The sequence below is a fragment of the Bipolaris victoriae genome, assembly GCF_000527765.1.
Source record: "Bipolaris victoriae FI3 unplaced genomic scaffold scaffold_13, whole genome shotgun sequence".
NCBI classification, from domain to species: domain Eukaryota; kingdom Fungi; phylum Ascomycota; class Dothideomycetes; order Pleosporales; family Pleosporaceae; genus Bipolaris; species Bipolaris victoriae.
Window position 1 is genome coordinate 163823 of NW_014575379.1, and position 25234 is coordinate 189056.

At 52.0% G+C, this 25234-nt stretch overlaps 12 protein-coding genes across 12 annotated transcripts; 7 read left to right on the forward strand and 5 right to left on the reverse strand.

Moving 5' to 3' along the window:
- Positions 1-91: 91 nt before the first annotated feature.
- Positions 92-1994, reverse strand: COCVIDRAFT_89750 (hypothetical protein; the record flags this gene model as incomplete). Its single annotated transcript, XM_014704725.1, has 2 exons — positions 92-595; positions 648-1994. The coding sequence occupies 2 exons, from the start codon at positions 1992-1994 to the stop codon at positions 92-94; spliced, it is 1851 nt and encodes a 616-aa protein (XP_014560211.1).
- A 3158-nt stretch (positions 1995-5152) lies between these two features.
- Positions 5153-7042, forward strand: COCVIDRAFT_89818 (hypothetical protein; the record flags this gene model as incomplete). The annotated part of the gene is made up of 8 exons (XM_014704726.1): positions 5153-5251; positions 5310-5394; positions 5448-5467; positions 5521-5556; positions 5603-5764; positions 5815-6131; positions 6182-6456; positions 6504-7042. 8 exons carry the CDS (start codon positions 5153-5155, stop codon positions 7040-7042), a joined length of 1533 nt encoding a protein of 510 aa, XP_014560212.1.
- An 896-nt stretch (positions 7043-7938) lies between these two features.
- Positions 7939-9209, forward strand: COCVIDRAFT_23610 (hypothetical protein; the record flags this gene model as incomplete). The annotated part of the gene is made up of 6 exons (XM_014704669.1): positions 7939-7949; positions 8543-8785; positions 8857-8937; positions 8988-9036; positions 9094-9162; positions 9192-9209. 6 exons carry the CDS (start codon positions 7939-7941, stop codon positions 9207-9209), a joined length of 471 nt encoding a protein of 156 aa, XP_014560155.1.
- An 87-nt stretch (positions 9210-9296) lies between these two features.
- COCVIDRAFT_34707 (hypothetical protein) lies at positions 9297-9764 on the reverse strand (the record flags this gene model as incomplete). The annotated part of the gene is made up of 1 exon (XM_014704727.1): positions 9297-9764. One exon carries the CDS (start codon positions 9762-9764, stop codon positions 9297-9299), a length of 468 nt encoding a protein of 155 aa, XP_014560213.1.
- A 281-nt stretch (positions 9765-10045) lies between these two features.
- COCVIDRAFT_23612 (hypothetical protein) lies at positions 10046-13585 on the forward strand (the record flags this gene model as incomplete). Its single annotated transcript, XM_014704670.1, has 2 exons — positions 10046-10394; positions 10446-13585. 2 exons carry the CDS (start codon positions 10046-10048, stop codon positions 13583-13585), a joined length of 3489 nt encoding a protein of 1162 aa, XP_014560156.1.
- Positions 13586-14050: 465 nt separating this feature from the next.
- On the reverse strand, positions 14051-15031 carry COCVIDRAFT_89932 (hypothetical protein; the record flags this gene model as incomplete). The annotated part of the gene is made up of 1 exon (XM_014704728.1): positions 14051-15031. The coding sequence occupies one exon, from the start codon at positions 15029-15031 to the stop codon at positions 14051-14053; it is 981 nt and encodes a 326-aa protein (XP_014560214.1).
- Positions 15032-16126: 1095 nt separating this feature from the next.
- COCVIDRAFT_89974 (hypothetical protein) lies at positions 16127-17241 on the forward strand (the record flags this gene model as incomplete). Its single annotated transcript, XM_014704729.1, has 3 exons — positions 16127-16551; positions 16600-16982; positions 17033-17241. The coding sequence occupies 3 exons, from the start codon at positions 16127-16129 to the stop codon at positions 17239-17241; spliced, it is 1017 nt and encodes a 338-aa protein (XP_014560215.1).
- Positions 17242-17434: 193 nt separating this feature from the next.
- Positions 17435-18283, reverse strand: COCVIDRAFT_89733 (hypothetical protein; the record flags this gene model as incomplete). Its single annotated transcript, XM_014704730.1, has 2 exons — positions 17435-18094; positions 18155-18283. The coding sequence occupies 2 exons, from the start codon at positions 18281-18283 to the stop codon at positions 17435-17437; spliced, it is 789 nt and encodes a 262-aa protein (XP_014560216.1).
- A 481-nt stretch (positions 18284-18764) lies between these two features.
- COCVIDRAFT_89803 (hypothetical protein) lies at positions 18765-20094 on the forward strand (the record flags this gene model as incomplete). Its single annotated transcript, XM_014704731.1, has 4 exons — positions 18765-18851; positions 18903-19273; positions 19323-19734; positions 19786-20094. 4 exons carry the CDS (start codon positions 18765-18767, stop codon positions 20092-20094), a joined length of 1179 nt encoding a protein of 392 aa, XP_014560217.1.
- A 920-nt stretch (positions 20095-21014) lies between these two features.
- COCVIDRAFT_13019 (hypothetical protein) lies at positions 21015-22223 on the forward strand (the record flags this gene model as incomplete). Its single annotated transcript, XM_014704638.1, has 3 exons — positions 21015-21347; positions 21404-21561; positions 21617-22223. The coding sequence occupies 3 exons, from the start codon at positions 21015-21017 to the stop codon at positions 22221-22223; spliced, it is 1098 nt and encodes a 365-aa protein (XP_014560124.1).
- A 1005-nt stretch (positions 22224-23228) lies between these two features.
- Positions 23229-23682, forward strand: COCVIDRAFT_13020 (hypothetical protein; the record flags this gene model as incomplete). The annotated part of the gene is made up of 2 exons (XM_014704639.1): positions 23229-23273; positions 23338-23682. The coding sequence occupies 2 exons, from the start codon at positions 23229-23231 to the stop codon at positions 23680-23682; spliced, it is 390 nt and encodes a 129-aa protein (XP_014560125.1).
- A 458-nt stretch (positions 23683-24140) lies between these two features.
- COCVIDRAFT_89863 (hypothetical protein) lies at positions 24141-24713 on the reverse strand (the record flags this gene model as incomplete). Its single annotated transcript, XM_014704732.1, has 2 exons — positions 24141-24632; positions 24693-24713. The coding sequence occupies 2 exons, from the start codon at positions 24711-24713 to the stop codon at positions 24141-24143; spliced, it is 513 nt and encodes a 170-aa protein (XP_014560218.1).
- Positions 24714-25234: the final 521 nt, after the last annotated feature.

Genomic DNA, 25234 nt, shown 5'->3' on the forward strand with positions numbered 1-25234 from the left:
AACAAGACCAATGCAAATACACTAAATGGAAGACCAACAGGGGGGAGAGGGAGGGTTCCCGAAAAAAGAGAAGAAGAACAAGGCTAAGTGATTAGTTGCCTGCCTTCATCCTCTTGTTGCCTCCGACTCTTGGGCTTTGCTTGACTTTTGCTGCGCCATTCATTTCTCCACCATCATCCATTTCCATCTTTGCTGTACTTCGCCGCCGCTTGTTGTTCATGTTGGGCGATGTATTGACGCTCATTGTGTGCGAGCTGGTGCTTTGCTGCTTCATCATAGGCTGCGAATGGGGTGATGGCGTATGGTTGAAATGAGGCGACCCACTCGATCCGTTAGGAAGCAATGAGTTCTGCATCGCAGGCGACATGAACATTTGGCCGGGTTGGCCAGGTCCCGAGGGTCGTGCTCCTGGTGGCATGTTAGGCTGCATACCTTGGCCAGACTGCTGTCCTTGGTTTGGGCCCTGTGGGCCTTGCAGCATTTGGTTGTTGGACATGGTTGCGTTCCAGGACTCGAGGGCTTCGCTTGGTTTCATGTGAGGGTTCTCGAGATAGTGTGCCATCAAGCTAGTCATGTGATTCATAGGCTCGTAGATCTGGTCTTGTCAGTGTCAATTTCAATGGAAACAATGCGATGCGTAGTCTTACCTCGAGATAATTCTGCAAGCCGTGTGGTAAGCCATAGTCTGTAGCACCGGCACTAATCAGCTTGTTGAGCGGCAGATACGGTTCTGGTGGTTCTTGTCCGGCTCGTTGTAGTGCTTGTTTCTTGTTCTTCATCCTTGGAGATTGGGTCGGGTTCATTTGATTAGGCGATGGCTGCACGAACATCTGTCTTAGAGCGTTGAGCGGCAGGAATTGTTCATGGCCGGTGCCATCGAACATTAACCATTCCATTTTGTCTGACCCAGACCAAAAGGCAGTCAGCTTGCCGTGATAAACGACCTGACATGAGTTTTTGTACGTGTAAATTAACTTGGCTCGATCACAAGTGACCTTAACCTCGTTAGGCCCAACTTTCTCGTTGGCTCCATCCAAGCTGATCTGCAGGTTTGTGACGTCGGTATTGAAGAGAGTATAGAAGTACCGCGGTAGCGCAGCGTATACAATCTCAAACTGCTTGGTTCTCTCTGTACTTGACGAGCAGACCACGTGAATGAAGGATCCAGTTTCCATGAAGAACTTGTCCACAAAGGCTTGCCATCTTTCCACGTTGTTGTTCTTCTTGTTATCCTCAGGTGCCACGTCGAACCTTCCTATTTGATCCGTAAAGTTCAACAGCTTTAGCGTACCCTGGCCAAGAGCTTGCTTGTTCTGTTGCATCAATGCCATGCTACGAGCGTGATTTTGCTGTGCATTTACTTGAGCCTGTGCCTGAGCTTGTTGCATCATCGCTGGATTCCGTACTTGTAGAGTCGCTTGCTGGGGCAGATTAGGCGGTTGAGTGGGAGCGGGAGTCTGCTGCTGCGCTGCTGGACCGGACTGCGGCTGTTGTTGTTGAGCCGGCTGTGGTTGCTGCTGTTGTGTTTGTTGTTGCTGTTGCTGTTGCTGCTGTTGCTGAGCTTGTTGCTGGGCTTGCTGTTGCTGCTGAGCCTGCTGCTGAGCCTGTTGTTGAGCCTGCTGAGCCTGTTGCTGTTGAGCTTGCTGCTGAGCCTGCTGTTGCTGTTGTTGTTGCTGCTGGGCCTGTTGCTGAGCTTGCTGCTGAGCCTGCTGCTGTTGCTGGGCTTGTTGTTGAGCTTGCTGAGCTTGCTGCTGTTGCTGCTGGACTTGCTGTTGCTGATGTTGCTGCTGTTGGAGTTGTTGCTGTTGCTGTTGCTGCGGTGGTGGCTGTGGTTGCTGCTGAGGCGTGGGTTGGGGAGCCGGCGAAGACTGCCCTTGGTGGCTTCCTATCGCTGAAGGGGGACGAAGAGGGCCTTGCTGGGGCTGCGAAGTCTGCTGAGGCCCTTGGTTTCCTCCCTGACTGTGGTTGCTCGATTGTGATTGAGCATGTTGCATGGCGATGGCCTGTTGCTGCTGCATCTGCTGGTGCTGCTGAGCTTGTTGATGGGCTTGTGCCATGGCAGCCTGGTGTTGTGGCCCTCCAGGCTGTCCCATTTGCTGCTGCTGCTGGAGCAGGTGTGGCGGAAGATTGACAAAAGGACCCTGGCCTAGCTGTCCGTTGCGCATCGCCTGCAACTGCTGTGCTTGGGCTGGGTTCATGTTTGCCATGGGATTTTGGAAACCCATACCCATGTTACCTTGTTGATGAGCAAGCATTGCTGCTTGTTGCTGCTGCTGGCGATGCATAAACGCTTGCTGGGCAGTCCTTTGCTGTTGCATGAGTGCAGGATTCACTGCGGTTCTTGTCAGCCAAACTTCAATGTGGAATGTAGTGGGCGGGGGATATTTACTCATTTGATGCTGCTGCTGTTGCTGTTGCTGCTGCTGAGGAAACATGTGGGCTTGCTGGGGCTGCAAGTGTGAGAGAGCATGGGCATTTGGCCCACCCATGCCACCGGGCTGCATGCCGCCCATCATAGGCCCTGCCTGGCTAACAGGACCATTGGGACCTGAGACGTGTTGCATGCCGGGCGGCATTCCAGGTTGTCCAGGGTTTGGGCCTGGGCCTCCCATGCCTGGGTGCGCATGAGGCATGCCCTGTGGGTGCATGCCACCATTGTGTGGGTAGCTCGTGGTCATCATCTTGGTATGTTTTTAATGTGGGCCGCGGCCTCGCAGTCGCGGAATAGGGCCTAGGAATATGGGATACGCGCAGTGAGAAGCTCGGAATACAGGATGGCAGAGTATAGATAGAATGAGAGGGTGGATAGCAAGATGGGCAAAGCAACGCTACTGGTCCTGGGTCATACGTGCTCTGGGGGTCGCGTCAAAGGTGTCGTAGGGCGTGATGGGTCAGAGGCGATGAGTGGCAGTGCAATGGTCTCAGGGGAGTGCGAATGGAAGACACGGTGCCGAGATGTAGCAGGGTGACGAGGTGTCCGCGCCGAAGTCGCGATGGGCGCGATGGAGGCCGCTCGGGCGGTGGTCGGTCCTAGGCGGAAATGCAGGCGACAGGGCGAGAGGAGCAAGTACTGTCGCGCAAGAGTGTAGCGCGATACTCACGAGGGAGGGGCGGCGGCGTTGATGTATGCTGCCAGAGCTGGCGCGGTGTCGTGTTCGGTGATATCGTGTCGCATCCGTCCCGCCAGCACAGCAGTGGAGCGGGAACGAGAGGGAGAGAGAAGCGGTACGAGGGCAGCAATGGGCGTGGCGGCGATTCTGTCTATGCACGTCGTGTTATGCGACGGTGCATCTGGTGTAGACTTGGATGTTCGGATCCAGGGCCAGGGACGGTGCCAGGGACGCGGGCGTCGAGTGGTGGAGTTCTGGTGTGGTGAGAGGTGATGGGCGCATGGCCTCGCCGAAGATCAGCGCTGGTTAGGGGGCCGTTTCGGTATCGCGCGAAAAGCTGCGTGGCTGGGCACCCAATCTATCCGGCCGCCAGTGCAGTCAGGCTTCAGACGCAGAGAGAGGGCGCACTGGCGCTGGCACAATCAAAACGACGCCGCACGGCTGTTCGCGTCCTGTTGTCTGCTGATGCAGGCCGGTGTGCGCGATAATGGCCTCTTCACCGGCACGCCCGCTGTCTCGCTGTCGCCCTCTTCTCTCATGACGCTTGCTAATTCTCCCGCTTACTGCATCCGGTGCATCACGTGATCCTGCAAATCTTGGCACGCTAGTTGGGCGTCGCACTTTTCTTCCCTCGCGACCTCAGTCTTTTCTCGCCCACAACTCTCGCCCTGCTCTCCAGCACGGCGCTGCGCAGCGTATGGCGTGCACGCGTATGCGCATAACCACTGGCTCCGGGCTGCGACGTGCAATATCACCAGCCCCCGGAGCCAGGCTCTGTGCATAATGTAAGTTATCTCCTTTTTCCTTGCTTTTTCTGGAGTGATTATAGCCTCAGCAACTTCTTTTCCATACCGATTCGACCTTGAAGAAAGCGGAGCTGTCCGGGTGCCTTCGCAGGGCGCCTGCTACTTGCCAGTACTGTCGTCTGACCTTCCCCAATCTCATCGATCAATCTAGCTTTCTCTCCTTGCCCGATTGCTAACATTGCTCCAGTTTAGAGTTCGCCATGATTATCCCGACGCATGCCGGCCCTCGGTGCTGACTGGCCAGCATCCACCCTCATACACCAGACGCTTGGTGCGACATGGCGCCCTTGCGGTCAGCGCAACGCCTAATGGGAATAATGTACACATACACAATGCGGCACTGCTCTGTCGCGTGTCTGGTCGCGTTGCAGTTCTCAAAAGGTCAGTTAGCCCTTTTTTTGCACGCCTTTCACCCGCCCCCTTCATGATGAAACATTTCCACATTCGCAGTTTCCACGCTAGCCATCAATTGAACCTACAACCGATGGACAATGAGCGCGAATACCTTCCTTGGATGTCTGATCCTTCAACCCATCCTGTCCCGTACTTGTTCAAACTTTTTCGCGCAACGACTGACAAGAATCAACAGACTTTATGCATTAGTTCTTGAAGAATATTGCTTGATGTGACGGATGCTGGCTGGCTCGGAACGTAGATAGATATGTAGCAATCATATTTGTTGTTGTAGTGCAAGTTCAGAGTTGTGTACACTTCCATCTGATGACGTGACGTCGGCTATCAACAGCTCCTTGTCGCGTCCGGTGGCAGGCACTGGCTATACTAGACGCTAAATCCAGGCCTGTGACCGTGGGCATTGCATTCCCATCTCATGTGACCTCGATCGCAGTTACAGCTACCCAGCTAGCTCACTAGGACTTTGTTTTTTGAGCGTGAGCCTGTACTAGCCCATGTCTGTCGAGCTGGATGCGTGTCCGCGGATATTACAAATTATTTCACCGTGAACACTACTGAAGCCACAGAGTAAAAGCACCATGGCATGCTTCGGCATGTATGTATCTGCAACCATTGTGAAGTGCCAAGCGCTAACAGCCCCCCCCCCCCGGCGTCATCTGTCGCATAACGCTAGAGCACCCTGGTCAGAGCTTCCAACCCACTTCGACGGCTTGACCTTCAACTTCGTCACCCAAACGATCTCCGAGGCTACAGACCGACCGCGGCCCTCGAATCAATCCCGAGCGATACTACATCTCCAACGAACCGCTCACCACCGCCATCATGCCTGAAGTCGTGGACCCCCGCATGATTTCGGTGACGCCTAGAATACGATACAACACCATCGGCGGCGTAAACGGTCCACTCGTCATTCTCGACAATGTATGTTGCTCGGAAGCATAGCGACGCATGAAAAGAAGCTTATGCATGTGGCGGACAGGTCAAATTCCCCCGATACAACGAGATTGTATCTTTGACGCTGCCTGATGGCACCGAGCGCTCTGGCCAAGTCCTCGAAGCTCGAGGTAAGCTACCCCAGATATCGACCCTGTAGGTATGATGCTGATCCAAGCTGCAGGTAATCGCGCCGTCGTTCAGGTAAACTTTGAAAAGCTGAAGCCGCGCGACAACATTTTCTGACTGCGACACAGGTCTTCGAGGGTACATCCGGCATCGACGTTCAGAAGGTCATTATACCCGCCTCCCACAGACAATGATAGCTGACTGTCGCAGACCAAAGTCGAGTTCACTGGACACAGTCTGAAGCTCGGTGTGTCCGAGGACATGCTGGGTCGTATTTTCGATGGTTCAGGAAAGCCCATTGACAAGGGCCCCAAGGTCCTGGCTGAGGACTACCTCGACATTAACGGTAGTCCCATCAACCCATACTCTCGAGTATGTATCCAGTCCGTATTTGCTACATTTTGCGACTGACCGTGTTCCAGGTGTACCCCGAAGAGATGATCTCTACTGGTATCTCGGCCATTGACACAATGAACTCTATCGCTCGTGGCCAGAAGATTCCCATCTTCTCCTCCTCCGGTCTTCCCCACAACGAAATCGCTGCGCAGATTTGTAGACAAGCTGGCCTGGTCGGAAAGCCCACCAAGGGCGTACACGACGACCACGACGACAACTTCTCCATTGTCTTCGGTGCCATGGGTGTGAACTTGGAAACGAGTCGCTTCTTCACTCGCGACTTCGAGGAGAACGGCAGTATGGAGCGTGTCACATTGTTCCTCAACTTGGCAAACGACCCTACGTAAGCGCCCGACATTCTTGCAACCCTTACTTTTAGCTAACCGAACATAGTATTGAGCGTATCATTACTCCTCGTCTCGCTCTTACGACCGCCGAATACTACGCCTATCAGCTCGAGAAGCACGTATTGGTCATTCTTACCGATTTGTCTTCCTACTGCGATGCGCTGCGTGAAGTTTCGGCTGCCAGAGAAGAAGTCCCCGGTCGACGTGGTTACCCCGGTTACATGTACACTGATTTGTCCACCATCTACGAGCGCGCAGGACGTGTCGAAGGCCGCAACGGATCAATCACTCAGATTCCCATTCTGACCATGCCTAACGACGGTATGTATTGCAAGATCATGAGCACGGCTGCGTACTGACCATAACAGACATCACACATCCCATTCCTGACTTGACTGGTTACATTACCGAGGGTCAGATCTTCATTGATCGTCAACTCGACAACAAGGGTATCTACCCTCCCATCAACGTCCTCCCATCGCTTTCTCGTCTTATGAAGTCCGCCATTGGTGAGGGCCGCACACGGAAAGACCACGGTGATGTTTCCAACCAGCTTTACGCAAAGTACGCCATTGGCCGTGACGCCGCAGCCATGAAGGCAGTCGTCGGAGAGGAAGCCTTGTCTTCCGAAGACAAGCTGTCCCTCGAGTTCCTCGAGAAGTTTGAGCGTTCCTTCATTGCTCAGGGTGCTTACGAATCTCGTTCCATTCACGAGTCTCTCGACCTAGCATGGTCGCTACTCCGCATTTACCCCAAGGAACTTCTCAACCGTATCCCAGCCAAGGTTCTTGACCAGTACTACCAGAGGAGTCGCGGCGGCGCTGATGGCGACAAGAAGAAGAGCAACAAGGACACTAAGGACAACTCTGGTGAAGGACAGCAGGGCGAGAACTTAATCGATGTTTAGGCGCGTAGTATAGTGTGTGTTTGAGTCGTCCAACGATGGTCTAGTTTGCTAAGCGCCCAAGCGGTTGTGAGATACTACATTAAATACATGAGCGTATTGAATCTGAGTTGATTGTCGTGCTTCAGTATGAAAGAATGAATTCTTGACAAACAATGCTATGTGTGATGTATTGTGGTGCTTCAGTATGAGAGGCCAAGTTCTTGACAAAGAATGCAATGTGTGATGGGTCACTCTTCTTGGTGATGACGCAGACTTCAACGCCATTGACACCTTTTCGGTATATCCTCATTAAACTACAGTCCTCATATTTAGAGTAGAAACGGTGTTTGTCTTTCATATTTATATATTCGTGTTCTCAGTGACTCGTATGCGGATCTTGTTGAATGGCATCCTTGTTCTCTGTACAATAGACATCAAATGGACTAGAAGCATGCGATGGTTTTTGAAGCCATCATGTCAATTGTTCTACAACATCGTAATATGTATGCGCTCTACCCAGTGACGATGACGGATTGGGAGTGCGATCTCTTTCACTGCCCTCGAGTCAGTAGTTTTCACTCTTTACTTTCCCGAACGGGAAATAACGTAAATGACCGTTCGCTCACTATCACGGCTCCCAAGACGAGCTCATGTTTTGATCGCGTATCACATATCGATCACACAAATCTTCGCTTCGACAACGGTAAATTCTCACTACCTGGACGAAATACCGACTTCACCACTGGCAACTGGGATATCGATACCCATTACTGAGACTTCAAATACCTATCCCAAATACGAACACCTACAGCTTGGAGGAATCGCAATCTCTAGCAGGTTTCACATCAGAAGCTACAAGCCAGAAGCCAGGAGCCAGGAGCCAGGAGCCAGGAGCCAGAAGCTAGAAGCCAGAAAAGATGGCAACAAGGTAGGCAACCCCCCTCTACATCCCCTGTTGCGGTCCCACCGCATTTGAATTTTGTTCTGGGTGATTTGAGCGTTTCCTGCTTCTTTGTTTTTTTTTGAACAAGGTAAGGCGGAAAGGAGTGCATGGAGGGCCAGGGTAGGAACTGAACGGCCATCAATCGGATGACTCTGCAACCGACAGTCAGGTTTGGTTGGCTGGGGCTGATGAACCGTGGGATCTGGTGACGAGACAGCCCGTAGTTACTTGTAAGTTCCCCAATACTGAGAATTGAAAAGCTCCTACTGACGAGTAAGCCACATCTGCCTTTCGAATACGTTTTGCTTCAACTTCTATCCGGACACTTCAGACTTGACGCTACCGATCAATGGGTACGAAGAAGGTTACCTGAAGCGTTTGCATTCTTCATGCAATACTGGACCTACGGGCGATCGACGCATTCTATCCGTTCGTATTCGTTGGGCAAGGCGACAATAGAAACACACAAGTGTTTGAACGATCGGGATTCAAGAGACTGGATACAACTGGCTTCGAACAGAAACCTATATGGGCCACTGCTCTATCCTTTGGTGATTATTCACTAATTGAATACATAGATACCGTATCTACAGTATAGGCTTCGCCCATGGCATATCCCAGGAGGAGCAAGAGGGTATATACCAAGACCTATGCAACCGAAACGATCCAACATCGTTGATTGAGGGGTTCGCTTTTGGAAGGGAAGATCCCTGGAACTTCCCTCCGGAGGCCATAGGCACAGAAGCCTATGTCAAGAAGGGCTGGCACGAGCCAGACCGATACCCACACTTCACCGTGGAACTACGGTATACGTTTCTCTAGTAAGCCATCTCTCGAAGCGTGTTCAATCCGAACTTAAACTTTGCTATGAACCGGGCTGATGTGTGCTTAGTGGCGAGTACAAGCGGGTGGCGACCGCCCATGTGTACAAAGACTGGTCGGAGACGATAGAATTCGCAGGCGCTGCGTGGTCGTGAGAATTTCAGTCTCCAGATACATCGCCGGCTTCTGATTGCTCCTTAGGTCACGCTGGTACAAGAAGTATCGCGATCAGCGCTATATTTTCTGGGATGTAAGTGCGAGTTGGTGGTTGTGAAGAACAATCAGCAAAATGTCTGACTCTGGCTAGACGAGATTGCGACGACCTCAGAATATCTTGGAACCGCCTGGCGGACCGCTTCCTCGATATGCCCTTCCAGTACGTCTTCCTTGTTTACAAACTCGTAGAGCGCAAGCTGTATTTGAAGTCTTGAACACCAATTGGGCTTCTTTACTGAATTTTCATCTTTTTTACGCGCTGATAATTTTTACTACAGCGCCCTCCCATCACGCCTATTTTTGAACGTCCGTAGGCGCCATCCCCTCTCGCTTCTCCTCCGGTGGAAGTACCAGCCTTCTGGCACCCCTTTCTCCTCCCGTGCCCTTCATAGTGTCTTCGGTATGTGTATAGAACCCTCCCAAAAGCCCCCACATTCTTTGCCTTAATCCCTCAAAAGGTTGTTCTCCTGGCCTTGGGTTCATCGGGTCCTTTCTGAAGTCGTGGAACAAGACGCCATAAACGACGATGAAGCTGATCAGACTCCACTGCACCACTTTGGTCCATTTGTTCCACAATGGCCGCTCAGACTTCAATTTGATGCGCCGCTTGAATTTGCGCTCGAATCGGAATTGTTGCTTTTCCGTCAGGGCGCGAAGGTTTGGCGGCCATTTCTTCTTGACGAGGTATTTGTTGCGCGCAAAGTCAAAGGGCGGCAGTGTGTTCTCATGGCGGCCAATGAGACGGTTGATGAGGCGCAGCATCTTGACTGGCCTTGCCGATGCGATGGCGGCGCGATGTTGGCTTATGCGACCGATTTTCGAGCGACGCAGATTTTTGGATCTATCTCGATCGTCAACTGACGTTCTTTACAAAAGCGCGCACGGTCCGAGTCCGCCCCACAAAAACCGCACTCTTGGCATTCATCCCGCACTCGGATTTCCTACCGGATGACTCCATCACAAACAAACTCGCCTCCGCCACCACCAACCACTTTTTCTTTTCAATTCTCACGCTCCCTATTTCGTTTCCTGGACAACTGGTCATGGCCGAGACCACAAAATCCAGCGAGGCGCCCAAGAGCGCTGTTGCCGCCACACTTGAGCAACTCAAGCCCCAAGAGGCTGAGTCAAAGACACTCAAAATTGAAAACACCGACAAGCGTGACACGTTGATCGCAGAAGAGAAGAAGTATCAGAAATCATGGGAAGAGCAGGGCGTTTTCAACCCCGATGCCCCCTCGCTTGAGGAGGAGCCGTTTGACACTACCACACCAGACCAACTTCATGAGAAGTTTCCCAAGTGGCTTGGCTGCTTCGCTTATCCCTACATGAACGGAACCCTTCACGCTGGTCATGGCTTTACTGCAAGTAAAGTTGAGTTTACTGCTGGCTGTATGTTTAACTAGACGATCACGTGCAAGATATTTACTGATACTTTGACAGTCCAGAGGATGCTGGGTAAGCGAGTGCTTTTCCCATTGGGATGGCACGTAACTGGTATGCCCATCAAAGCATGTGCCGACAAGCTCGTTAGAGAAGTGGAGATGTTCGGACAGAACTTTGAGCGTTGCCCAGTCGAGGACGTCGTTGAGACAGCCGTATCAGAGCCCCCCGCCCCCACACAAGCTGAGACCAAGACCGACATCACCAAGTTCAAGGCTCAGAAAGGCAAGGCCGCCGCCAAGACAGTCAAGACCAAGTACCAGTTCCAGATCATGCTTGCTCAAGGCATACCTCTAGAAGAGATTCACAAGTTCTCTGACCCGTATCACTGGATAGAATTCTTCCCCCCGCTCGCCAAGAGGGATCTCACAGCATTTGGCGCCAGGATCGACTGGAGGCGTCAATTCGTCACAACAGACGCAAACCCCTACTACGACAGCTTTGTTGCTTGGCAAATGCGACGACTGAAAGCAATGGGTAAGATCATCTTCGCTAAGCGATACACTGTCTACAGTCCGAAAGACGGACAAGCCTGCATGGACCATGACAGGCAGTCTGGAGAAGGTGTCACTGTTCAGGAGTATACGGCGTTGAAGATGAAGGTGGTCAAATGGGCTGACTCCGCCAAAACACATATCACTGGTCTCCCTGAAGGTGCTTCCTGCTACTTTGTGCCAGCTACACTCCGCCCCGAGACGATGTACGGCCAAACTTCATGTTTCGTAGGTCCTTCAATCAACTACTCGCTGGTTAAGATCAACGACAGTGAGTACTTTGTACTGAGCGAGAGAGCCGCAAGGAATATGGCGTACCAGGGCACCACCGCTAAATGGGGCGAGTACTCAATCATCGCTACATTCCCCGGTAAGGATGTCATTGGCACCATCGTCAACGCTCCTCTCTCCGTTCATAAGGAAGTTTACATTCTTCCAATGGAGACCGTCAAGGACACAAAGGGCACGGCCGTCGTTACCTGCGTACCATCAGACTCGCCAGATGATTACATCACGTCATTTGACCTGGCTAAGAAGGCGGATTATTACGGAATTCAAAAAGAATGGGTCAAGTTTGACAACCTGCTTGGCATCATAGAGACACCAACCTACGGAAACCTCACTGCACAGAAGCTGGTCGAGGAGATGAAGATCCAATCGCCCAAGGACTCCGCGAAGCTTGCCGAAGCCAAAGAGAAGGCATACAAGGAAGGTTTCTACAAGGGCAAGATGGTGTATGGTGACTTCGCTGGTAAGCCAGTCGAGGAGGCCAAGCCATTGGTTCGTAAGCAACTTATCGACTCTGGTGTCGCTTTCCCTTACGCCGAGCCTGATGGAAAGGTCATCAGCCGTAGTGGAGACGATTGTGTTGCGGCCCTGCTTGACCAGTGGTACATGAACTACGGCACAGCGGCCAACGGCGGAGATGGCGAGTGGGCCGAAAAGGTCCGATCCCACATCGAGGGTGAACTCAATCTCTACTACCCTGAAGCGAAGAACCAATTCTTGCGAGTCGTTGACTGGCTCGGCATCTGGGCATGCGCTCGATCCTACGGACTGGGTACCAAGGTGCCTTGGGACCCAAGTGTGATGGTTGAGAGTTTGTCCGATAGTACCATCTACCAGGCATACTACTCATTTGCTCATTTGCTGCACAAGGACATGTTCGGCAAAGAGCCAGGCCCTCTTGGTGTCAAACCTGACCAGATGACGGATGAAGCCTGGGACTACGTCTTTGCCCTCCGCGACCGAAGCGATGTCCCACAGTCGACAATTCCTAAGCAGGCTCTCGAGACTATGCGACGCCACTTCGACTACTGGTACCCGCTTGACCAACGTTCTTCTGGCAAAGATCTCATTCAAAACCATCTGACGATGAACCTATATGTACATGCCGCAATCTTCCCGAAGGAGAACTGGCCACGCAGCTTCCGTGTCAACGGCCACTTGCTACTCAACGGTGACAAGATGAGCAAGTCTACTGGCAACTTCTTGACCATCGCTGGCGCGGTCCAAAAGTTCGGTGCAGATGCTACACGTATTGCTCTGGCCGACGCCGGAGACGAGATCTCAGACGCCAATTTCGAGGAAACTGTCGCAAACAGTAACATTCTGAAGTTGTTCGAGCTCCGCAAATGGTGTGAGGATTTGGTGAATGAGGCCATCTACGTCCCTGATGCGGCTGCGTACATGGAGAAAAGGGCAAACGAGCGCTTAAAGCATGCCGATGTGATCCAGCGAAAGAGCGGTAGTGAGCGCCTTCTGTTCGACAAGATGTTCGACAACGAGATGAACGTGCTCGTTCACGAAGCTTTTGGTCACTACTCCAACACTTCCTACAAGTTGGCCCTCAAGTCAGGATTCTACGACTTTACCAGTGCGCGTGACTTCTATCGCGAAGCTACCAAGGCGGCAGGCATTGGTATGCACGAGGATCTTGTCAAGAAGTTCATTGAGCTACAGGCTCTCCTCCTTACACCACTCGCACCACACTGGGCAGAATACATCTGGCTCGAGGTACTCAAAAACAAGGAGACCATCCAGAACGCCCTCTGGCCAAAGGTCCCCGAGTCCGACCCATCACTCACCGCCGCTCGCGAGTTTGTCCGCACCACACAGACCAACATCACATCAGCCGAAGGCAACGCCATTAAGAAACTTTCAAAAGGCAAGGCCGCGACGTTTGATCCTAAGAAAGAGAAGAAGATTACCATCTTCTCTGCTCAAGAATGGCCTGCCTGGCAAAAGAAGTACATCGACATGCTCCGCGACGCAGCTACCATTGACATCAAGGCAATCAGCAAGTCGATCGATAAGTCTGAGTCCAAGAAAGCTATGCCCTTCATCAACAACCTCAAGCGTCGCCTCGACAACGGAGAGCCCAAGGAGGTGGTCTTGAACCGCGAACTCGCCTTTGATGAACTCTCAACCCTGCGGGTCATGGTTCCAGGCTTGAAGCAGACGATTCAAAAGTGCGTCGACGTAGAAATCATTGTTGTCTCGGAAGGTGGAAAGGATGGTACGGTGATCAAGGAGGATGGCAGCAAGGGCGAGATCCGATCGGAACTGCCCCCTCAAGCTGCGACGGCTGAGCCTGGTTCGCCCAGCTTCGCTTTCGAGAACGTTGAGAGTGTGCCTGTTCGGTAGGAGGCGCGAGAGAGTCCCGCTGTGAGTTTGGTATCGGTGGACTGGAATGGATTTACGCGACACACGACATTTCACGAGGGGCAAGTGTATATGGGATGAGGCATGTCTAAGACGACCGTGGAAGTAGAGGAACCTGTCATGGTATGTGTTCTAAGATTACTACTAGAATACGACTCTTCACATGTCCGACTGTGAATGGCCTTCCGACTTTTATTCGTGTCCATCCTTTCTTTCAAAATCCAAATTACCAACTCTGACGCTGAGAAAACTCATGATAAAAGAAAAGTTCCGCCAGACAAAACATGTATCGACTGCATCTCGCGGGCCTTGCTGGCACTCCGCGCCCTCTATCTGCATAACATGAAGGAAAAAAATAATAACTCATGATGACATGGACATGGGAAAAATTCGTGAAAAAGCAAGGAGAAGAAGAGGGGCTCAGCCCTACCCAATGACCGACAACATTTACCACTTGAGCTTCTTATCCTTGCCGATAAACTCATCAATAATATCCATGTAGTAATCCTTAAGGTCCTCAACCTTGGGTACCTCATCACTCTTGCTGTAGAGATCATAAGGGTTAAATGCCTTGACCGCCTCAAGCATGCGCTCATCCTTCTCATTCATCATCCACTTATACGCGCCCTGCGAGTGCCACGGGTAAAACGAGTGATACCTAATCATTGCTAGTCCCTCATCGGGGATGGTCGACTGATCCTTCATGATGTGGTAGAGGTACTCGTCGTGGCCCCAGGACAACATGACGTTATCCATGCCGCAGCCGGGGGTGTAGATGCCGTGCTCGGTGCTGTAGATGTCGTCGGTGTAGTCTGGGTTGTTCTTGAAGGTATCCGGGTAGATGATCTTGTCGGAGTAGGCGCAGCCGACGGGGAAGGTGTCGCCGACGACGTCCCATTGGCCGCGGGCTTCGTAGAAGAAGAGCAGCTTGCCTAGGTCGTGGATGAGGCCGACGAGTTGGAACCAGCGGGGCTTGCCGTCGCGGCGGATGGCTTCGGCGGATTGGAGGAGGTGCTCGATTTGGGAGAGCGAGGTGTCCGGGTCCGACTCGTCGATGAGTGTGTTGAGTTTTTCCATGGCTTCCCAGACGGTCATCTCGGCGCGCGTCTTGCTGTGGAACGAGTTGCGGGCTTTGAGGTTGTAGGCTACGGTCTGCTTCTCGTGCTGTTCGCGGTAGAAGTTCTTGACTCGGTCGCAGGCCTCTTCGTACTGGCGGAACTGTGTCTTGTCCTTGTCGGCATCGAATTCTGATTTCTCGTAGATGTCCTTTTCCTCTGGTGAAGCTGTGCCGTTCTTGACTTTCAGAGCAGCCTTGAGGACGTTGACGTCGTCGATGGCATCGGAGGTGGCCTCGAGGGCAAGTCCATCACGGTGGTTGTTGAAGTCCTCGGCCACGTTTGGCGTCTCGAAGATTGCACCTGGTGCCATTTTGGAAGATGTGCTTGTGTATCAACAGAATGGGGGTATCTCAAAGCAAAATTTAAGTGAAGACAGAGTCTGTGCTGTGAAAAGCAAATTCAAGACAGCAGTGTAGAGTGAAAGTTTGGTTGATGGGATTGTGATGGAATCCGACGAGAATTAGCTAGTACTTATCCTCTTGTACCCCTCACACTACAAAGCCTTGAATTGCCATAATCAGTAAAAAAAGATTACTACCGAAGAAACCCCAGAACGAGTCCTGGTGAGGCAGAGTTCTCGTCTTCTCCGTTACTAAGATCCACTCTTGGATGAGGAGTCTCCGCAATTATGAGCTAAATGGGGACAAGGACGTCCCACAAGGTAACTTTCGCCGTCTGCCAAACTGCCGTTGAGCTGCCACGAGCAGATCTAAGGGTCTCAGCATGGACGGCTAAGGGTCCCCGATGGCAATCCGGCGACGGTGGTTGGGCGTTGGGGTTAGATCTGCCGCTGTTCGGGTGCAATGTCTTGTTGGCATGTCATGGTGCATCCTATGGGGTAAGACGAGGCAAAAAGGCCCGCGCCCACCTCAACACGGTAATTTTCGGCGCTCCGTGACAAGTGCCGGCCCACCCTGTTCTGGACTGTTTGCAATACGAGACGGAAAAGAATCATTGATCAGGCGGAGATGCTGCATGATGACGACCAAGCGTCTGCCCCGCCATGCACGTGATGCTCGGTGTGCTCTTCCCCGACCCAACCCCACGAACCGTCGCCAACGTCTGGGCCACGTCTACTTATGGATCATTCTCCCTCCCTCCAAGACTATTTTCACGTGAGGCTGGGAGAGCAACGAGAATGCGCACTAGGAGTATTAGTTACCTCGTCTCCGGCCGCGGGCCGAAGCTACTCCGACAGAGCTGCTTGGCGGGGCAGCAGCGGACTTCGGGAACAATTATAGAGTCAATCACGGTCGACGTAAGTCTTTGACCATACCAGAACCGTCCAGGTACTAGCTACAACATGGAGACCCCCTAGCAAACCCTACGTAGCTCGTCCTTGCCAACCACCCCGCCGGCACAGCTACGCACATATATATCGCAGCACCACCCCGGCCCTTTTACGATGAATCCTGCCCTTTCCAAGTTTATGCTGAAGAGTACACCAAAGAGTATCCTCGACCCTCAGCCCGAAATGAACACTCCTATCCCCCTCAACACGGGCGCCACCATCCCCGCCCTCGGTCTGGGAACGTGGAAGTCTGGGCCTGGTGAAGTCAAGAAGGCCGTTGTCCATGCCATTGAGAGCGGCTACAGGCACATTGACTGCGCCTTCTGCTACCAGAACGAGGACGAGGTTGGCGACGCCCTTCAGGATGTCATTTCGCGGGGTGTTGTGAAGAGAGAAGATCTTTTCATTACCAGCAAGCTCTGGTGCACATTCCACTCCCGTGTCGAGGAGGGACTGCAAAAGAGTTTGGACCTGCTCAAAACACCTTACGTTGACCTGTTCCTTGTACACTGGCCGGTGCCCATGAACCCCAATGGTAAGTTGCACAAAGACTGAAGCATCAAACAAGCTAACACAGATATAGGCAGCCACCCTCTCTTCCCAATGCTCGAGGACGGCTCCCGCGACATCGACCGCTCAATGACTCACCAAGACACATGGAAGAACATGGAGAAGCTCATCCAAACACATCCTGAAAAGGTCAAGGCCATTGGTGTTGCCAACTACTCCGTCAGGTATTTGGAGAAGCTCCTCGCCAAAGCCACCATTGTCCCAGCCGTCAACCAGATCGAGAACCACCCATTGTGCCCACAACAAGAGGTCTACGACTTCTGCAAAGAAAAGGGCATCCACGTCTCCGCGTACAGCCCGCTCGGCAGCACTGGCTCGCCGCTGTTCAAGGACGAGGTTATCAACGAGGTCGCGAAAAAGCACAGCGTTGGACCCGCCGTCATTCTCCTGAGTTACCACCGTAAGTCTTTCGATGCAGTTTTTGCCATGAAACATACTAACTTTCTCGAGTCGCCCGCAACTCATCCGTCCTCGCAAAGTCCGTCACCCCCTCGCGTATCGATGAGAACAAGAACCTCATCTCGCTCGATAGCGACGACATGGCGAAGCTGGATAAGATCCACAAGGACAAGGGTATCCAACGTTACGTATACCCACCCTTCGGTATCGATCTTGGCTTCCCTGACAAGCCTGATGGCGTTGACCTCAGTGGTCCTTGACTCTCTGAGAAGGTCAAATTGTAGGAAATGAGTTAGAAAAAAATTAGAAGCTATACCCAATATAATATATTATGAATACGACACCGCCAGGAACTCTTGATAGACGTTGCATTGATTGATATGAGTGAAAATTAGAAAGATCGATCATACTCAGGGTGTTCTCTAACCTAGCTTCTATAACATTACCTAGATTTCACCTACCCATCCAGCCTCCGTCAACCGTGAGAACCTCACCACTCACATATGCACTCGCGGCACTAGCCAAGAACACCACGGCGCCCTTGAAGTCTTCGGGGCTTCCCCATCGCCCAGCAGGAATTCTGCTCAGAATGCTCTCAGCCCTCTTTTCATCCTTGATCAACGCCTCGTTCATATCCGTCGCAATGTACCCAGGCGCAATAGCATTGACGCTAATACCCTTGCTGGCCCACTCATTCGAAAGCGCCTTGGTAAGCTGACCAACACCACCCTTTGACGCCGCATATGCAGGTACCGTAATGCCACCCTGGAAAGTCAAGAGCGACGCAACGTTGATAATACTGCCGCGTCGTCCCAGTGGCAGATCGGCGTTTTGAGCGAGCATATGCGCGCCTACATCGCGCGCGAGTTGGAATACAGAGGTCAAGTTGACTTGGAGTACGGCTTCCCAGTCGTCGTCTGGAAATTGGTGTGCAGGGTGGCGCCTTTGAATTCCGCCGCAGTTGAGCAGGATGTGTACCCTGTGGCCGTCTTTGAGGATAGTGGGGAGCAGCGCGGCGACAGAGGATTTGGAAGCGAGATCTGCGGTGTAGATTGTAGCTTTGCGACCGAGCGATTCAATTGCTTGCTTGGTGGATTGGTTCGAAGTGTCGCGCTGGGCTTGCGTGTTAGTGTATCTGTATCCTTCGAGTTTGTGGACATAGAGAGAGCTTACCTGGACAAGAAGAATGTCTGCTCCTGCTTCTGCGAGCGCAATGGCCATGGATTGACCGATTCCTCGCGTTCCGCCTGTTACCAGGGCGGTTTGGCCTTCGAGAGAGAAGAGCTGGTTGACGGACGTCATGGTGGCTCTGGGTCTTTGCTTCGTGATGGAGATTCGGAAGGCTTTGGTGGAGAAATGGAACCGAATAACGTTGATATCAATAGGTAAAGGGCTTTACGCACACCAATAACTAGTTCTGGTACTTTCTGAACCAAGATTAAATGCCTCAAAAAGTGTTTTGGGATGTACGGAAGAAGAAGACGGCGCTCAATCCCAGAATCATGCTTGGTAGCTCGGAACAGTCTCGGAACATGACCCCACCCTTGGTGTCGGCATCTGTTGTCCCGCCATTTCAAACGCCGAAGGTCGGAATTTCTCTCCACAACGATCCATGTGCCATGGGGGAATACGCGCCGAATGTTTGGTCAGTAGTGGGTTCCGAGGCGCATGCGATGACTTGACTTGTCACCTGTCTTCCCTGACACTCGTTCTCCCCAATCCACACCCCAGACTCCATCGTGTTTCCTTGTTTACATTAATCTAAAATCAAGAGAGTGAGACCATGTCTTCGGAACAAACATCAGACGTTAATCAGGATGCGAGGCAGATCCGTGCCTCTGTTCTTCATGGCGCAAAGGACTTGCGAATCGTACGTCAGCATATCTCTTTACATGTGTGATCATACTGACTTCAATCCTAGGAGAACCGCTCACTCCCCCCGCCCTCGCCAACAGAGCTCCAGATCAGCGTTCGCAGCACTGGTCTTTGCGGTTCCGATCTCCACTACTACCGACACTACCGCAATGGCGACATCATTGTGCGAGAGCCCATGTCGCTTGGGCATGAATCAGCTGGCGTTGTAGTAGGCGTGGGTTCAGAGGCATCCGGTTTCAAAGTCGGAGACAAAGTTGCGCTCGAGGTCGGACAACCATGCGAGAACTGTGATAGGTGTAAAGAGGGACGGTACAATATTTGCAAGGGCATGAAGTTCAGGAGTAGTGCAAAGGCCTTTCCTCATGCGCAGGGAACGCTGCAAGACCGCATCAACCACCCGGCTGCGTGGTGTCATAAGTGAGTTCCTGGAATCGCATAGGATATCATCGATGCTAATAGTTGTCAGATTGCCCGATGACATGTCGCTAGATCTAGGAGCCCTCCTTGAGCCTCTGGGCGTAGCTATCCAGGCTTCGAAACGAGCACAGCTAGCACCCGGCTCAACAGTGTTGGTATTTGGAGCTGGCGCCGTTGGCATCCTTGTAGCAGCCATGGCAAAGATCTCCGGTGCGGGCACAGTGGTAATAGCAGACATTGACTCTGGACGAGTGCAATTCGCAGTCGACAACAAGTTTGCGCACCGAAGCTTCACCGTACCCATGAAGCGTGGAAACACCATAGAAGAGCAACTCGACATTGCCAAAGAGGTAGCTGCCGAGATTGGCAAGATCACAAAAGAGAGCGGCGGAGAAGTGGGTGAGGTTGATGCAGTTTTCGAATGCACTGGTGTGCCGTCATGTGTGCAAGCATCGATATTCGTAAGTACTAGTCTAATCTTCCTTTCAATCAGTGACTAAGAAGAAATGCAGGCTACGCGACCTGGCGGAAAGGTTCTCCTAATTGGAATGGGCACACCGATCCAGACCCTCCCCATCTCTGCAGCCGCCCTTCGCGAAGTAGACATCTTGGGTGTCTTCCGATACGCCAACACTTACCCCACTGGTATTGAGGTTGTGTCAAAGAAGGGAGACGACTATCCCGACTTTGGCAAGTTGGTGACACACAGATACAAAGGTCTCGAATCGGCAGAGGAGGCATTTGAGATGGCCGGTAAGACCAAAGATGACAAGGGTAATCTTGTCATCAAGGTTGTACTTGAGACTAGCGATGAAGCATAGGCGAGTCTTGGAAAAAGTTTGTATCAATTAAAGAGTTTAGCATTCAGGGCGCTGTAGTAAGAAGTTCAATATATTTGCATCGTAATCTTTTCTGACACTGCTTGCGTAGCCCATAAAGAGAAATCTTGACCAAGCCGAGATATGATTGCTTTCATGACACTCCAATATCGAAATAACGTAAAATATGCATGAAACACCTAGTCAACCGGTCAGAAAGATACGAGGAGGGCCGCTTGCAACTGGAAACTCCGTTCAACCTCGACTCTCGGGGTTTTCTCCGACGCATTCCTTTCAGGCTACCAAATTTAAAATTCCGTATTACACCAGAATAGGTACGCGATGTACTACTGCAGGTTGTTGTTGTAATTGTTGTTGTTGCACTGGACCATTAGCTCCAGTTGCCAAACGGGGAAATTTTCCCCATTTGTCCTACCCCAGAGCTGCCTCTGGCGCGATACAACTCCACGTACTCCCCCACATTTTCGTCAACATCATGTATAGTTCCGTACTACAACGACCGGTTCTATGCTTTCTTCTCGCTATCTAGTGCAACTGGCCTATCTGAACATCGTGAGCTGCTTGTCGTGGGGAAACTTGGCTCATCGTCTGGAAATCTGGTTAGGAAGAGGTAGCCGTACTTCCGAGCGCAGTGATTAGAATTCGGTTGCATGTGTCATAGAAAGATGGGAGACATGACGAAATAGGTGGAAGATTCTCTCCTTGATGCCTCCGAGGACAGTTTTTGGACCCTGAGCAAAGCTTTGACCAACATGTGTTACGACGATTGCAAGTCGATCTATTCCCGTAGACGTTCAAATTGACTCCTATTTTGCTGGCTGTGAAGAGAACAACCTTCTACATCTCCCTCAAATCTCTCCTTGACCCATTGTTCATACACTTCATCTAAAAATTCCTTCACAATGACCCCAACGATCCGCAGACTCCGTGTTGCCGTCTCAGGCCTTGGCCGGATGGGTGCCCGTCACGCAAACCACTTCCTTCACCGCACGCCCAGGGCTGAGCTTGTAGCAGCCTTTACACCAGACAAGAAGGAACTTGCTTGGGCGAAGGAGAACCTTGAGCCCTGGGGTGTTAAGATCTATACCGACTACGATGAGATGTTGAAACATGAGGGCCTTGAGGCTGTCTGTGTAGCAACAGTCACCACGGTCCACGCTGAACAGACAATCAAAGCAATTGAAGCTGGCAAGCATGTACTGTGTGAGAAGCCACTCAGTACTAAACTGGATGAGGTAAGTAATCACTCACCTCACTGCTTCCAAGGATGTACAGCTTACAACAGGCCTAGTGCCGCAAAGTTCTCGAAACCGCAAAGCGCCATTCTCACGTTAAGGTCATGTGCGGCTTCTCTCGTCGCTTCGACTCGTCCTATTTGAACGCGTACAATGTTGCTTTGAACGGTAGCATTGGACGTCCCACAATCCTGCGATCACAAACATGCGACAAGTACGTAGCATCCCTTAAGTCCCTATTGTTCCTACACTAACACAACAATCCACAGGTACGATCCCTCCGGCTTCTTCGTATCATACGCCGAGTTCTCTGGCGGCATCTTTGTCGATTGCAACATTCACGATATCGATCTTGCCTTGTGGTACTTCTCCGCCGAGTCAAAGGGCAAAGTCCTGCCGAGAGTCAAGTCGGTCATGGCCGTCGGCGTTACAGCACTCGAGCCCGACCTAGCAAAGTTCGGCGATGTGGACAATGGAGTGGGTATTGTTGAGTTCCACTCTGGCCAAATTGCCTACTTCTACAGTACGCGCATGAACGCCTCTGGTCAACACGACACGACGGAGATTATCGGTACAAAGGGAAAACTCGCAGTCAATTCAAACCCTGCGACGGGATTGTTGGAAAGCCATACGAATGCGGGTATTGTGAGGGAGATTCCGCAAAACTACTACGAGCGCTTTGAGCAGGCGTTTGTGGAAGAGGCAAGGCAGTTTACCGATGTTGTGCTGGATAACAAGGAGGTGCCAGTTGATCTTGAGAGCTCAATGGAGGCAGTCAAGATTGGAGTTGCTCTGCAGGATAGCTTGAAGACGGGTAAGAAGATCGTCTTTGATCAGCAGGGAAATCGGGTGAATGATGCAAGGGCGAAGTTGTGATGCACACATAAGTGCATAGAGGGATGTGAGGACCGGTGCAAGGTCATATTAATGTTAGGAAGGGATGCAGTAGTGCTTGATAGATGTGCAAGTCGGAACGACATTTAATACATGCCTTTTCTGCGTTGCAGAGCGTAATGGCTTTGGTGGGATGGGTGACGCGTCTGACACGTGGTCTTGCCCCTTTAAGAGAGACGACATGTAGTTGTATGAACGTCCTAACCTCGAACTCACTACAGTGCGTATTCAAAGGGTGGCATTGCAATGACCGTTCTCTAAAGCAACGCAGATGCTTGTCCATTGTCAGGGCGTTGAGACTGACGTTGGTTAAGGGTGCAAGGGTTTCGCCTCCCCAACACTGCTGAATTTCCGCACAGATTTAATTCCACAACATCACTCTCTCCTCATCTAATATTTCGTATCTTCCTAGACTCCTCCTTTCCAATGGTACTCATCTCCCGAGCTCAGTTTAGTCATATCGTGAGTCTTTCCCCCTATCTACCTACACCATGCGAGAGAGAGAGAGAGGTCTACATATTGGAACGTACATACTACCTACCCATCACGTGTCCCCCACCAACCATCTCCAAGCCACACTTGCCAAAATACGTAGATGCAAATTTCAGCCACTGCCTGCAGTCCCCCCTTCCCCCCACGTTCCTACGCCTGGATGCCTCAAGGTCTTATCCCCGGAAGTCCCCGGCAAATCTTCACCAGCCACACCTACCACCACCACTCACACACACACCCATATACCCGCCCGTGGCTGAAGCCAAACGGAGGAAAGTGGGGTTCATGTCTCCCCCCCCCCCCAAAAAAAAAATAACGGAACAAGGATAATGCCTCCGTATTACGAAAAGATAGAGTATAGACATGAACATGTGGGGATCCCCCAAGCGGCAAGAAAGACTCCCTTGTTATTGCGTGTTCATGTGATCAGATTACGCGTAATAAAAAAAAGTGGTAAGATTAGAGTTATACGAATGAAGCTCAGCCACGCAAACGATGGTACGGACGGAACAATTTCCAACGGTCAGACACACGGACCATGTAAGCACTCAAATTGTACCATGCTTTCACCCTTTATATGTCGGATGAGATATGATATAGATAGCCATGCAAGGCGATGCAAGGCAAGGCGATGCGATGTGATGCGACGCAACTTGACGGGACGAGGGGTGGATTGGTTTGCGGAGATAAAGAGATGTCACATCACGTGAGTGTGGCAGACATGCAGGGGAATCCCGCCCATCGAGGCTGTGTCAGAGAAGCTTCAACTCGACCTCATCCCAACTTCGTCGACAAAGTATCCGACACCAACGCCATCCTCCCCAACTACATGTACATCGTAGCCACGACAAAGGATAATGGACTACTACCAACCATATGCAATTTCCAATCAAAGCAGCTGTCATCACAAGAGCAAGGAAGAATCAAGGGGTACAATAAAGCATCGTAAGAAGTATTATCATTGATGTACTATCTACAAATCCCGTGTCGGGGTATCAAATCGAATGCTCAGAATAGCATTACTCAGTCGTCATAATCATCATGCTCTCTCGTCAGTGTTCATTAGGAGAGAAAACAAACCAGCCCACCCATCCACTATCCAAAGGCCACCGTCCATTACCGACCCATAACCTTAGTCATTACACACATTACTCCACTAGGTGATGGCCTTTGGTAAGATATGATGTGATGCGCTTAGAGAAGGAGCCAGGCGGCAATACCAGCACCAGCGGCGATGGACATGCCGGTGGCCTTGGGGGCGGCACCCTCAGCCTGGGTGGAGGCGGCAGAGGCGGCAGAGGAGGCGGCAGAGCCAGCAGCTCCAGTAGCAGAGGAGAGAGCCTCAGTGGCGGATGAACTATGTAATTGTTAGTTGGTTGTTGGTGTGTGTGTGTGAAGAGTGTCAACTTACAGGACCTCGCTAGCGCGGGACTGAAGGGATGAAAGCTCAGAGTTGGCCTCGGAGAGGATGGAAGAGGTCAGACCAGAAGCCTCAGATGCAAGAGAGCTGGCGGCAGAGGTAACCCCGGAGGCAGCAGACGAAGCATCCGAAGCTACGGAGGAGGCAGCGGATGAGGCGTCCGAAGCAGCGGAAGAGGCAGCAGATGAGGCACCTGAGGCGACGCTGGAAGCAGCGTTACCGCCAGAGGCAGTGGCGCTAGCAACGGCAGAGGTGAGAATGGGAAGAGCGGCGGGCTGTTCGCTGGCAGTGGCAGCAATACCGGCGCAGCGAGCATAGGCCCACTGGACAGCGCTGGCAGACTGTTCGGCATCACAGGCCTGGCGAGAGCAGTCACGGATACCGAAGGCCCAGTTGGAGCGGCTGCAGAAGCAGGCAATGTCGTCGCCGCAGGAGAACTCAGACTGGGCAATGCGGGCCATGTTGTTGACGCAGAGCATCTAAGTGAGAGTCAGTATTGGTGAATGGGTCAGTGAGGAGCCAATTGGTAAAAAGCTTACAGCGCAGTCTCCAGTGGGCATGTCCTGGGCGAAAGCGGCACCGGCAAAGGCGGCAGCGAGGACGGCGAAAGACTTCATCTTGACTGTGGGTAGGTGGAGGGGTGGAGGGATGTTGTGATAGAAGCTGATATGAGGAATTGAGGAGGAATTGAGACAGACAAGTCTTTGCAGAAGCTGAAGATGTGGTTGCGAGAGGGGTGAGGAGTGAGAGCAGAGGGGAGCTCGGTGAGGTTTATATCAGTGACAACAAACCAGAGAGGAGCGTGGCTGGTACAAGAAGGTACTGCCCAGCTTTCACGCACAACGGGCTCTGCAGTGGCAGGGGCCATCCCAGCCCCAGGGCACGGGCCCCATGATCCGCACCCATGCGCCTATCCAAGGAACGAGAACGGGCAGGCGCGACGGTGATTGGGTGTCGGGCCGGGCGCGCCTTCCCTATGATGTAGCTTGACTGCAGCACGACGGCCAACTCACGCGCTGTCAGTCATGGCACTCACTTGCACACTGTCCGTGTGTCCTGCTTTACCTGCTGGCCGACCTGC